The 15,446-nt window shown below is 43.0% G+C and overlaps 1 protein-coding gene across 3 annotated transcripts in view; it reads right to left on the bottom strand.

The window, feature by feature from the left end:
* Nucleotides 1-15,446, bottom strand: part of TTC7B (tetratricopeptide repeat domain 7B) — a 67,966-nt gene that overhangs the window by 50,774 nt on the left and 1,746 nt on the right. For all 3 annotated transcript variants that reach the window (XM_075844366.1, XM_075844364.1, XM_075844365.1), the window contains exons 2-4: nucleotides 14,308-14,462; nucleotides 8,934-9,102; nucleotides 4,430-4,560 (exon numbers count right to left, since the gene is read on the bottom strand). In XM_075844366.1, coding sequence (XP_075700481.1) covers nucleotides 4,430-4,560; nucleotides 8,934-9,102; nucleotides 14,308-14,462 — 455 coding nt within the window. The remainder of the gene's footprint in view (nucleotides 1-4,429; nucleotides 4,561-8,933; nucleotides 9,103-14,307; nucleotides 14,463-15,446) is intronic.

The raw sequence follows: 15,446 nt of genomic DNA, 5'->3' as shown, positions 1-15,446 counted from the left end.
ATTACATCATATGTGACTGATATCAGCCGCTCCCCTTATAACACTCCAGCACTATTATATCCTCCAGAGACATTACATCATATGTGACTGATATCAGCCGCTCCTCTTATAACACTCCAGTACTATTATATCCTCCAGAGACATTACATCATATGTGTGACTGATATCAGCCGCTCCTCATATCACTCCAGCACTATTATATCCTCCAGAGACATTACATCATATGTGTGACTGATATCAGCCGCTCCTCATATCACTCCAGCACTATTATATCCTCCAGAGACATTACATCATATGTGACTGATATCAGCCGCTCCTCATATCACTCCAGCACTATTATATCCTCCAGAGACATTACATCATATGTGACTGATATCAGCCGCTCCTCATATCACTCCAGCACTATTATATCCTCCAGAGACATTACATCACATGTGACTGATATCAGCCGCTCCTCTTATATCACTCCAGTACTATTATATCCTCCAGAGACATTACATCATATATGTGACTGATATCAGCCGCTCCTCTTATAACACTCCAGTACTATTATATCCTCCAGAGACATTACATCATATGTGACTGATATCAGCCGCTCCTCTTATATCACTCCAGTACTATTATATCCTCCAGACATTACATCATATGTGACTGATATCAGCCGCTCCTCTTATATCACTCCAGCACTATTATATCCTCCAGAGATATTACATCATATATGTGACTGATATCAGCCGCTCCTCTTATAACACTCCAGTACTATTATATCCTCCAGACATTACATCATATGTGTGACTGATATCAGCCGCTCCTCTTATATCACTCCAGCACTATTATATCCTCCAGAGACATTACATCACATGTGACTGATATCAGCCGCTCCTCATATCACTCCAGCACTATTATATCCTCCAGAGACATTACATCATATATGTGACTGATATCAGCCGCTCCTCTTATAACACTCCAGTACTATTATATCCTCCAGACATTACATCATATGTGTGACTGATATCAGCCGCTCCTCTTATATCACTCCAGCACTATTATATCCTCCAGAGACATTACATCATATGTGACTGATATCAGCCGCTCCTCTTATAACACTCCAGTACTATTATATCCTCCAGAGACATTACATCATATGTGTGACTGATATCAGCCGCTCCTCATATCACTCCAGCACTATTATATCCTCCAGAGACATTACATCATATGTGTGACTGATATCAGCCGCTCCTCATATCACTCCAGCACTATTATATCCTCCAGAGACATTACATCATATGTGACTGATATCAGCCGCTCCTATTATATCACTCCAGCACTATTATATCCTCCAGAGACATTATATCATATGTGACTGATATCAGCCGCTCCTCTTATATCACTCCAGTACTATTATATCCTCCAGAGACATTACATCATATGTGACTGATATCAGCCGCTCCTCTTATATCACTCCAGCACTATTATATCCTCCAGAGACATTACATCATGTGTGACTGATATCAGCCGCTCCTCTTATAACACTCCAGTACTATTATATCCTCCAGAGACATTACATCATGTGTGACTGATATCAGCCGCTCCTCTTATATCACTCCAGTACTATTATATCCTCCAGGGACATTACATCATATGTGTGACTGATAACAGCCGCTCCTCTTATATCACTCCAGCACTATTATATCCTCCAGAGACATTACATCATATGTGTGACTGATATCAGCCGCTCCTCTTATATCACTCCAGCACTATTATATCCTCCAGAGACATTACATCATATGTGTGACTGATATCAGCCGCTCCTCTTATATCACTCCAGCACTATTATATCCTCCAGAGACATTACATCATGTGTGACTGATATCAGCCGCTCCTCTTATATCACTCCAGCACTATTATATCCTCCAGAGACATTACATCATGTGTGACTGATATCAGCCGCTCCTCTTATAACACTCCAGTACTATTATATCCTCCAGAGACATTACATCATATATGTGACTGATATCAGCCGCTCCTCTTATAACACTCCAGTACTATTATATCCTCCAGAGACATTACATCATATGTGACTGATATCAGCCGCTCCTCTTATAACACTCCAGTACTATTATATCCTCCAGAGACATTACATCATATGTGTGACTGATATCAGCCGCTCCTCTTATATCACTCCAGTACTATTATATCCTCCAGAGACATTACATCATGTGTGACTGATATCAGCCGCTCCTCTTATATCACTCCAGTACTATTATATCCTCCAGAGACATTACATCATATGTGTGACTGATATCAGCCGCTCCTCTTATAACACTCCAGCACTATTATATCCTCCAGAGACATTACATCATAAGTGACTGATATCAGCCGCTCCTCTTATAACACTCCAGTACTATTATATCCTCCAGAGACATTACATCATATGTGACTGATATCAGCCGCTCCTCTTATAACACACCAGTACTATTATATCCTCCAGAGACATTACATCATATATGTGACTGATATCAGCCGCTCCTCTTATATCACTCCAGCACTATTATATCCTCCAGAGACATTACATCATATGTGTGACTGATATCAGCCGCTCCTCTTATAACACTGCAGCACTATTATATCCTCCAGAGACATTACATCATATGTGTGACTGATATCAGCCGCTCCTCTTATAACACTCCAGTACTATTATATCCTCCAGAGACATTACATCATATGTGTGACTGATATCAGCCGCTCCTCTTATAACACTCCAGTACTATTATATCCTCCAGAGACATTACATCATATGTGACTGATATCAGCCGCTCCTCTTATATCACTCCAGCACTATTATATCCTCCAGAGACATTACATCATATGTGACTGATATCAGCCTCTCCTCTTATAACACTGCAGCACTATTATATCCTCCAGAGACATTACATCATATGTGTGACTGATATCAGCCGCTCCTCTTATATCACTCCAGTACTATTATATCCTCCAGAGACATTACATCATATGTGTGACTGATATCAGCCGCTCCTCTTATATAACTCCAGTACTATTATATCCTCCAGAGACATTACATCATATGTGACTGATATCAGCCGCACCTCTTATATCACTCCAGTACTATTATATCCTCCAGAGACATTACATCATATGTGTGACTGATATCAGCCGCTCCTCTTATATAACTCCAGTACTATTATATCCTCCAGAGACATTACATCATATGTGACTGATATCAGCCGCTCCTCTTATATCACTCCAGCACTATTATATCCTCCAGAGACATTACATCATATGTGTGACTGATATCAGCCGCTCCTCTTATATAACTCCAGTACTATTATATCCTCCAGAGACATTACATCATATGTGACTGATATCAGAGGCTCCTCTTATAACACTCCAGCACTATTATATCCTCCAGAGACATTACATCATATGTGACTGATATCAGCCGCTCCTCTTATATCACTCCAGCACTATTATATCTTCCAGAGACATTACATCATATATGACTGATATCAGCCGCTCCTCTTATAACACTCCAGTACTATTATATCCTCCAGAGACATTACATCATATGTGACTGATATCAGCCGCTCCTCTTATATCACTCCAGCACTATTATATCCTCCAGAGACATTACATCATATATGTGACTGATATCAGCCGCTCCTCTTATTACACTCCAGCACTATTATATCCTCCAGAGACGTTACATCATATGTGACTGATATCAGCCGCTCCACTTATAACACTCCAGCACTATTAGAGGTAATTACAAGTTCTTCCCCTACTGTGACCCCATTTCCAGAAAGACCACAGGTCACATGACGATCACTCAACCACTGACGCTGTACATGATATTAGCCGATGCGGTCACATGATGTCACTACGCGCGTCACGTGATCTGTGGCCTTTCCGGAGGGGCGGGGTGTGGGAATTTATAATGAGTTCACTATAATCACAGCGTTTATTACTTTTGTTATTTTCCTAACCCTGTAAACCCCTATAAATAATCCTTTACGGAGGAGTGGAAATCGACAACTACATCGCTGTGTCACATCTTGGAAAAAAAAAAGTGAAGTATAGAACTGGGTACAAACAGGGGTCCTCCTGGCCGCTCTGCTGAAACCGTGCCCCCCCCCCCTCAACATGGATACCAGACGGTGGAGGGTATATCTTCCCCAATACTCCGCTGTAGTCAGAGAGCGGCCGCCCGGCCCCCGGGAGTTCTCCCCCCGACCTCATGAAAGGCTCTAGAAGCCAAAACTCCGTGTCAAGCGGCCCCGTGATGTGTTTTTGAGGGTCCGCAAGGCCGTTTCAGGCGACTACGTAGGTGAAGAACGCCCAGAGGTCCATGTACCCGGCACCGTCAGCGCAATCAGACAAAACCACAAATCACTGACGAGCGAGCGCTCACCCGCTCCACCTCCTGCAGGTACAGCAGGGCGATGTCTCCGGCCTTCTCGTAGCACGTGATAATCTCCTGGTCCCGGTCCACATGAAGACTGTTGGTGGAGGAGAAACTTGGCAGCTTTTCTAGACAAAGACCTAGAACGGAGCAGATATGAGGGGGGTCAGAGGAGAAATATGGCCGACAGCAAACCACAACGCCTTCATCTGCGAATACCCAGTAAAACACCATGGACCACAATAAAGCAAAGATGTCAAGATCTCTGCTTGCTTTTAAAATAATGGAATAATTTTTTGGTTACATCCAGAAGCTGAAAAACCCACACATCTCTTCTACTTCTCACAGCTGTGGGTTTGTTACAATTGTATTCAGTCTAGACAACACTCAGCGGGATAATCAGTCTGGACTCCAGACTGCTACATTGTAACAAACCACCAGGAAAAGAGAGGGATTTGTACTGCTGATGTGTTTAGCTTGCAGAGGATTGTCTAGACCAGGGGTCAGCAACCTCAGACACTCTAGCTGTTGTGAAACTACAATTCCCAGCATGCCCTGAAAGCCTACGGGTGTCAGGGCATGCTGGGAATTGTAGTTTCTCAACAGCTGGAGTGCTGGAGGTTGCTGAACCATAATCTAGACTCAAACGCTCAGTTGTGAGAAGTATTAGGTCTGCACAGCCTCTGGATGCAAACAATGATTCTTCTTTTCGCTGACAGCAAGCAGCTTTCTATGCAAATTTATGGCTGAACACCCGTCCTGACTAGACGCTTCTTACATCGCTGTGGACTGTTACAATGTGTCAGTGTACACAATCCTTTGTAAGCCCCAGACTGCAGTCCTGAATGATTCTTTATACCTGCACTGACACATTGTAACAAATGATCAGCACAGGACAAAAATTGTGCTACTGATGTATTGTAACAAACCCACAGCTGGGAGAAGTATGACATTTGGGCCGGTTTTTACACTAAACAATAATGTTCCCATTCACTGACTGCAAGCAGAGATCTTTAAACAAATCACAAAGTCTATTAGAAAGCTGCAGAACTTTTCATGATCGAATGATTCAGACTTATTTACATAAAGCAGAAAAACTCCTTCAAAAATCGAGCAACTAATCTTCTCCTGTCACTGCCGAAGCTGCAGCCAAGAAACATGTCTCAGTGAACAGGCGAGCTCCCGAGCGCGATGAGAAGAATTGAGCGCGCTTCCTGGAGCACCTCCTGGCTGAGATATCAGAGAGCGGAAACTGGAGCCTTAATACAGAGAAAAGTCATTTCAGCTCCGCTAATACACGGGGATTATGGGGTTTAGGCTGGAGATCTCGCTGTGTGCCAGGCACGAGGGAGTGGCGCTCTGTACACTGCTGGCCAAGGCCGGAGGAGAAAAAACATTAGCCGTATGTTACGGAGCCCACGCCAGACACACCGCACCCCGGGGGTTAACCCATTCACAGCCTCCTAAATACTAAATGTCGCTGCGTACAGCAGGGTGCCAACATAGGATCAGAATACAGGAAAAGCTGGGTGACCACCCATGTGGGAGACGTAGGTGCGCCCATAACAGAACTCACTCAGCTTTCCCCGAAACAGACTGCTCTGCAAAAAATACAGACAACCTGATTACATAGCACCATTATATGGAAAACATCAACCATCTCTGCTTGCTGTCAGTGAATGGACCTCTAATTTACATCGAGACTCCTGCACATTTTATTTGGGTGGGAAGGGGGCTCTTTCTTGTTCTCTTTTTTTTTAGTAGCAGGAAGTAACGGGGTTAAATTCTCAGACAGCGCAGCCGCGGTGGTTCTGCTTGTCCCGCTCTTCACTGCATCTTTCTTCTTTGGCTGTTCCCATTCCGTTTCCTGTTGAGCGTTCCTTAATGTGCACAGGAGCAGCAGAGTCATCGCCTCGTTATGCAGCCGGCGTGTTTAATCTTTGCGGCAAAGACTTGACGGTATTAATGGCGCAGCGTCAGGAGGAACTGTCACTTTGTCACCGAGGCCATCGGCTGAATGCAATCTGATCCATTGCCAAGCTGGGAGTGGAGTGCAGAGTAAACTAAGGACATAGCGCCCCCTGCTGTCTGCACAATAGAGGCGCCCAAAACTACTGCTGAAGAACGGTAGATGAGAAATGAATAAGTGTTTATAAGGGTACAAATAATAAAACCCCCATCACATGAATAGCAAAATGAGAATATGCAGGAGCAAACATCGAATATGAATAAAATAATTCTCAGTGATGTCACCGCTGCTCTCTAGTGAATGGATAGGCTGCATCCTCAGTGATGTCACCGCTGCTCTCTAGTGAATGGATAGGCTGCATCCTCAGTGATGTCACCGCTGCTCTCTAGTGAATGGATAGGCTGCATCCTCAGTGATGTCACCACTGCTCTTTAGTGACTGGATAGGCTGCACTCTCAGTGACGTCACCGCTGCTCTCTAGTGAATGGATAGGCTGCATCCTCAGTGATGTCACCGCTGTTCTCTAGTGAATGGATAAGCTGCATTCTGATGTCACCGCTGCTCTCTAGTGAATGGATAGGCTGCATTCTCAGTGATGTCACTGCTGCTCTCTAGTGAATGGATAGGCTGCATCCTCAGTGACGTCACCGCTGTTCTCTAGTGAATGGATAGGCTGCATCCTCAGTGATGTCACCGCTGTTCTCTAGTGAATGGATAAGCTGCATTCTGATGTCACCGCTGCTCTCTAGTGAATGGATAGGCTGCATCCTCAGTGATGTCACCGCTGTTCTCTAGTGAATGGATAGGCTGCATCCTCAGTGACGTCACCGCTGCTCTCTAGTGAATGGATAGGCTGCATCCTCAGTGACGTCACCGCTGCTCTCTAGTGAATGGATAGGCTGCATTCTCAGTGAGGTCACCGCTGCTCTCTAGTGAATGGATAGGCTGCATCCTCAGTGAGGTCACCGCTGCTCGCTAGTGAATGGATAGGCAACATTCTCAGGGATGTCACCGCTGCTCTCTAGTGAATGGATAGGCTGCATCCTCAGTGATGTCACCGCTGCTCGCTAGTGAATGGATAGGCTGCTCTCTAGTGAATGGATAGGCAACATCCTCAGTGACGTCACCGCTGCTCTCTAGTGAATGGATAGGCTGCATCCTCAGTGATGTCACCGCTGCTCGCTAGTGAATGGATAGGCTGCATCCTCAGTGATGTCACCGCTACTCTCTAGTGAATGGATGGGCTGCATTCTCAGTGATGTCACCGCTGCTCTTTAGTGAATGGATAGGCTGCATTCTCAGTGATGTCACCGCTGCTCTCTAGTGAATGGATAGGCTGCATTCTCAGTGATGTCACCGCTGCTTTCTAGTGAATGGATAGGCTGCATTCTCAGTGATGTCACCGCTGCTCTCTAGTGAATGGATAGGCTGCATTCTCAGTGAGGTCACCGCTGCTCTCTAGTGAATGGATAGGCTACATTCTCAGTGATGTCACCGCTGCTCTCTAGTGAATGGATAGGCTGCATTCTCAGTGATGTCACTGCTGCTCTCTAGTGAATGGATCGGCTGCATTCTCCGTGATGTCACCGCTGCTCTCTAGTGAATGGATAGGCTGCATCCCAGTGTCCCAGGTGAGAGACTCTTATTATAAAGCCGTTTGAGGTCATGCAGATTCCAGTGTCAGAAATCCCCTTTTGCTGCAGCACTTTAGTCACATCATGAAGACTTAGTAATATGGAACTAGAAGATAGAGCGCTGGTCATAGTCAGCGGCTCCGATGAGGATGATGAGGGTTATTATTATCAGTAGTCTGATCCCTCAGAACTTTGTTGCAGCTAATATGAGGGATATACTTACACTTGATACATTCCCTGGTCGTCCGACTAAAAATAAATCTAATTAATGACCTATCACTTGGCTCATTTAACACCGCATTAAATTTGGAGGAGGGTCAGCGGCGGTCGGGCCGGTCTCGTCTTACTGCACACGCATCATCGTAATATCATCTCGGAGACGTCAGTGAACACCAGATCCCTGCGGCCGGGGTGGTATGACCTTAACTGCGCCCCTGGCGGTGAGGGGTAGGGGGCACGGTTCAGCTCCCCACCAGTAAGGTGACATTCAGAATAGACCATAAGCAATCAGCCATAGTAACCCAGACATACAATAATCCGGCCACAGATCTGAATACAGTCAAATCCCTTCAATCCAGCATCACAAGACTCCAATATGGGAAGATTTCGTCATTGATTCTCCGCTCGGTCCTTTCTGGATTATCGGCTGCCGGATTAAAGGGCTTTCACTGTATATTGTGTGTGCAGACACCCCCCATATACAGTGATAGTATATCAATCAGTTACGATATCAATGCCCGATTGGTGGGGTCACTATGCTTATTAACAAGGAGCAGCAGCCAATCCGGATATTACTGCAACATATCCGACTCAGCTACGTATCATAATTACAAGACAGCACAATCACTGATCAGATGTTTAGAGGTTAAGGTGCGGGAAACCCCTTTAATGAGAAAAGTCACGGTCCTACCTTTGGTTGAGAAGGCTTCAGCGATCATACGCAGTTTATAAGGAGGTGACGCCACCAGCTGAATGTCATCCAGTGCCACCCGAGCGTAAATGCCCAGCGCTTCCTTATAGTCGCCTTCCACATAGTCCAGCTTGGCCTTTATCATGTTGACTTCTTGCATCAGGTCTGACTGCGAAAAAAAGAAAAAACCCCACTGTCAATTAATGTAACTTACAAGTTACAGCTCATTTATAATTAATCTACAGTCTGTATTATACTCCAGAGCGGCACTCACTATTCTGCTGGGGGAGTCACTGTGTACAAGCATTACTTATCCTGTACTGATCCTGAGTTACATCTTGTATTATACTCCAGAGCTGCACTCACTATTCTGCTGGTGGAGTCACTGTGTACATACATTACATGACTTATCCTGTACTGATCCTAAGTTATATCCTGTATTATACTCCAGAGCTGCACTCACTATTCTGCTGGTGGAGTCACTGTGTACATACATTACATTACTTATCCTGTACGGATCCTGAGTTACATCCTGTATTATACTCCAGAGCTGCACTCACTATTCTGCTGGTGTAGTCATTGTGTACATACATTACATTACTTATCCTGTACTGATCCTGAGTTACATCTTGTATTATACTCCAGAGCTGCACTCACTATTCTGCTGGTGGAGTCACTGTGTACATACATTACATTACTTATCCTGTACTGATCCTGAGTTATATCCTGTATTATACTCCAGAGCTGCACTCACTATTCTGCTGGTGGAGTCACTGTGTACATACATTACATTACTTATCCTGTACTGATCCTGAGTTACATCCTGTATTATACTCCAGAGCTGCACTCACTATTCTGCTGGTGGAGTCACTGTGTACATACATTACATTACTTATCCTGTACTGATCCTGAGTTACATCCTGTATTATACTCCAGAGCTGCACTCACTATTCTACTGGAGGAGTCACTGTGTACATACATTACATTACTTATCCTGTACTGATCCTGAGTTATATCCTGTATTATACTCCAGAGCTGCACTCACTATTCTGCTGGAGGAGTCACTGTGTACATACATTACATTACTTATCCTGTACTGATCCTGAGTTACATCCGGTATTATACTCCAGAGCTGCACTCACTATTCTGCTGGTGGAGTCAGTGTGTACATTACATTACTTATCCTGTACTGATCCTGAGTTACATCCTGTATTATACTCCAGAGCTGAACTCACTATTCTGCTGGTTGTCATAAAAGACACTGAACAAGCAGCTGAGAAAAAATGCTAATAAAATTGAAGCCACTGCATATTACCGACACAATGTCACAACGCATGACTTTAAACGAAAAAAAACTAAATAATGACACAGCAAATAATATATAAAGTACTCGTTAAAATTGCTGTGGGGGAGGGAATCTGCAGGTGTATAGTCAGCTACAATTGTAGCAGTAATGAGGCACACAATACCTCTGGTCAGGTGGTCACAGATCATCATATTGATTGGCTCTGTAGAGTTTCTGTATGATGTGTATTAATCTGTCATTATTATTAGTAAAGCAGCGGTGCTGGGCGGGTCTCGTTCCTCCGGCGATCGCTGAGATGAGGAAGTTGATCGCCTCCCATCTCTCCCAAGTCATTATGGTATTAAACAATTGGCCGGCGACCAAATCAAAGCTTCATTAAACTAATTGTTCTCTGTAGTTTTGCTGCGCCACATGTTAACCATTTGTTGACGGAGGAATCAGTAAAATTACATTGAGGTCAGAAGGACAGAGAAAGTAGCTGCTAAAAAACAGAGGAATTACTAACTAAAATTTCATTGTATTACCGATCAGCCTGTATCATACTTCAGAGCTGCAGTCGTTATTCTGCATTAATGGAAGTGTTGTTTCTACACCAGACACTGTATAGTCATCTGAGGTAAGAAAAACGTACTACTCCGCTGTATTATAGGAGCTCAAATAAGCTAGCTTGCTGACGGTTTCTAAAAACCACAAGCAGAATAGTGAGTGCAGCTCTGGAGTATAATACAGGATGTAACTCAGGATCAGTACAGGATAAGTAATGTAATGTATGTACACAGTGACTCCACCAGCAGAATAGTGAGTACAGCTCTGGAGTATAATACAGGATGTAACTCAGGATCAGTACAGGATAAGTAATGTATGTACACAGTGACTCCACCAGCAGAATAGTGAGTGCAGCTCTGGAGTATAATACAGGATATAACTCAGGATCAGTACAGGATAAGTAATGTAATGTACACAGTGACTCCACCAGCAGAATAGTGAGTGCAGCTCTGGAGTATAATACAGGATGTAACTCAGGATCAGTACAGGATAAGTAATGTAATGTATGTACACAGTGACTCCACCAGCAGAATAGTGAGTGCAGCTCTGGAGTATAATACAGGATGTAACTCAGGATCAGTACAGGATAAGTAATGTAATGTAATGTACACAGTGACTCCACCAGCAGAATAGTGAGTGCAGCTCTGGAGTAGAATACAGGATGTAACTCAGGATAAGTAATGTATGTACACAGTGACTCCACCAGCAGAATAGTGATTGCAGCTCTGGTGTATAATACAGGATGTAACTCAGGATCAGTACAGGATAAGTAATGTATGTACACAGTGACTCCACCAGCAGAATAGTGAGTGGAGCTCTGGGGTATAATACAGGATGTAATTCAGGATCAGTACAGGATAAGTAATTTAACGTATGTACACAGTGACTCCACCAGCAGAATAGTGAGTGCAGCTCTGGAGTATAATACAGGATATAACTCTGGATCAGTACAGGATAAGTAATGTAATGTATGTACACAGTGACTCCACCAGCAGAATAGTGAGTGCAGCTCTGGAGTATAATACAGGATATAACTCAGGATCAGTACAGGATAAGTAATGTAATGTATGTACACAGTGACCCTGCCAGCAGAATAGTGAGTACAGCTCTGGAGTATAATACAGGATATAACTCAGGATCAGTACAGGATAAGTAATGTAATGTATGTACACAATGACTGCACCAGCAGAATAGTGAGTGCAGCTCTGGAGTATAATACAGGATATAACTCCGGATCAGTACAGGATAAGTAATGTAATGTATGTACACAGTGACTCCACCAGCAGAATAGTGAGTGCAGCTCTGGAGTATAATACAGGATATAACTCAGGATCAGTGCAGGATAAGTAATGTATGTACACAGTGACTCCACCAGTAGAATAGTGAGTGCAGCTCTGGAGTATAATACAGGATGCAGCTCCGGATCAGTACAGGATAAGTAACATATTTATAAAGTGAATCAACTGGTCTAAAATATTAGAACATAGTACTGGATGAGGGTTAATAGTTTGGGTCACCTATAGAATGTAAGAAAGAAAGGGACATGCTCTGCGCGCACTTTACAACAACAAAGGGAACTCCAGAAGTGTTACCTATAGATTAGAGCGCACACAATTTAAGCTAGCGGGACATGACACTTGACCGCTTCAATCTTGTGATCTCAGATCACCGATCATTACGAATACCATCTTTTAAGGCCCCTGCACACAGGATGGAAATGCTTTTAAAAAATCCAGTACGTGCGTGGGCGTCCTAACACGGCAGATATGTCTTAAAGGTGCAGACACCCTTCAATTAGAACAGCGGTGAGGAGGAATTTGAAGGGACATGATCATGAAGTATCACAAAGGGACCACTTGGTTTATTTTTCTCCAGAACTCCCTTTTAAAAGCAAATCAACATGACGAGACGAGTAGCAAGTGGGAACCCAGGAAGCAAAGAGCCAAATTGATGCAAAATATAATACACAATCCTTTGGTTTTGTAGTCGCTTCCCATCTTTTTGCACTTTATGAGATGACACGGATCTCTGATCTGCTGAAGTCATTAGTATCTGCTGGCGTCCGATGAAAAGATCTTCCTGTCATCAGCAAAGCGAGCGGCTTCCGTTCCAGATCACTCGTAATATCTCTAATGGGGAAATTAAAGAGCCCTCTTCCTATTTCCGCATGTTAGCCCACAGATTATGTCCATACATTTCCAGGTAGAAAACTCTAAAGCTGAATGATTCATCATGGAGAATTTTTACTTAAAGGGGAAATCCACAGGATATGTCATAAACGTCCTATAGATGTAGGTCCCACCTCTGGGGATACGTCAAATGTCCAAGATAAGAAAATCTCTTTAATGATTTTATGTCAGATTATGGTCTTCAGTACCGGCCAATAGACACTTAATTAATCGACATAAACAGCAGAGTCATTATGTACATACATGACATTACTGATCCGGAGTTACATCCTGTATTATACTCCAGAGCTGCACTCACTATTCTGCTGGTGGAGTCACTGTGTACATACATTACATTACTTATCCTGTACTGATCCTGAGTTACATCCTGTATTATACTCCAGAGCTGCACTCACTATTCTGCTGGTGGAGTCACTGTGTACATACATTACATTACTTCTCCTGTACTGATCCTGAGTTACATCCTGTATTATACTCCAGAGCTGCACTCACTATTCTGCTGGTGGAGTCACTGTGTACATACATTACATTACTTATCCTGTACTGGTCCTGAGTTATATCCTGTATTATACTCCAGAGCTGCACTCACTGTTCTGCTGGTGGAGTCACTGTGTACATACATGACATTACTTATCCTGTACTGATCCTGAGTTATATCCTGTATTATACTGCAGAGCTGCACTCACTATTCTGCTGGAGGAGTCACTGTGTACATACATTACATTACTTATCCTGTACTGATCCTGAGTTACATCCTATATTATACTCCAGAGCTGCACTCACTATTCTGCTGGTGGAGTCACTGTGTACATACATTACATTACTTATCCTGTACTGATCCTGAGTTACATCCTGTATTATACTCCAGAGCTGCACTCACTATTCTGCTGGTGGAGTCACTGTGTACATACATTACATTACTTATCCTGTACTGATCCTGAGTTACATCCTGTATTATACTCCAGAGCTGCACTCACTATTCTGCTGGAGTCACTGTGTACATACATTACATTACTGATCCTGTACTGATCCTGAGTTATATCCTGTATTATACTCCAGAGCTGCACTCACTATTCTGCTGGTGGAGTCACTGTGTACATACATTACTTATCCTGTACTGATCCGGAGTTACATCCTGTATTATACTCCAGAGCTGCACTCACTATTCTGTTTCTGGAGTATAAAGCATGGGGAGAAAGAAGCAACAACCTGAGGATCTGATGAGACTGAATGTACATTTTTTATTACCCATACATATACCCTGACAAACACCCGTTGGTTGTATTATATCTGTATAATGAGCTGCTATGCTATAACCCTCCACCCCCTGTACCTTCAGGTTTCCTCTGTCCAGAGCTGCAGTCAGGTGCTTCCGGACATCCATCAGCTTTGGCCGCGGTCCTCGGGGGCTGGTTCCTTGCTTTAAGGGGTTATCCTTCAGGTACTGCTCGAGCTTGGCTTCTCCAAGAAGCAGTTCGGCCATGTCATCTGCAAGGTAGCACAACAATATATATATAGTACAGGTTTACAATTGTCTTCTATGTAGGAGATATATGTATATACAGAACATTTTCTGAATATTGGGGTGTACATATAATATAATGTCCTGTATATAGGGGGTGTATATGATGTATATAGGGGGTGTATATAACGCATATAGGGGCGTATATACCGTATATAGGGGTGTATATAACGTGTATATAGGGGGTGTATATAACGTATATAGGGCGTATATAACGTGTATATAATGTCTATAGGTGTATATAACGTCTATAGGGGTGCATATACGACGTATACAGGGGGTGTATACGACGTATACAGGGGTGTATACGACGTGTATATAGGGGTGTACACGACATATATAGGGGTGTATACGATGTATATAGGGGGTGTATATGATGTATACATGGATATATAATACATAGGGGTGTATATGATGTATATAGAGGTGTATATGATGTACATAGGGGTGTATATGTTGTACATAGGGTGTATATGTTGTACATAGGGGTGTATATGTTGTACATAGGGGTGTATATGTTGTACATAGGGGTGTATATGTTGTACATAGGGGGTGTATATGATGTAAATACGGGTGTATATAGGGGTGTATATAATGTATATTGGGATATATATATAGGGGTATATATATATAATCTATTCTACACAGGGATATATTATAGGGGTATATAATATATAGAGTATATAATATATAGGGGCATATATAGGTGTGTATATCGTATATAGAGGGTATATATGATGTATATGGTGATGTATATGATGTATATGGTGGTGTATACATGATGTATATAGGGTGTATACATGATGTATATAGGGTGTATACATGATGTATATAGGGGTATACATGATGTATATAGGGGTATACATGATGTATATAGGGGTATACATGATGTATATAGGGGTATACATGATGTATATAGGGGTATACATGATGTATATAGGGGTATACAT

Source organism: Rhinoderma darwinii, chromosome 12, assembly GCF_050947455.1.
Source record: "Rhinoderma darwinii isolate aRhiDar2 chromosome 12, aRhiDar2.hap1, whole genome shotgun sequence".
NCBI lineage: Eukaryota > Metazoa > Chordata > Amphibia > Anura > Rhinodermatidae > Rhinoderma > Rhinoderma darwinii.
Note: the sequence above shows the minus strand (reverse complement) of the source record. Positions and strands in the feature narration are given on the sequence as shown.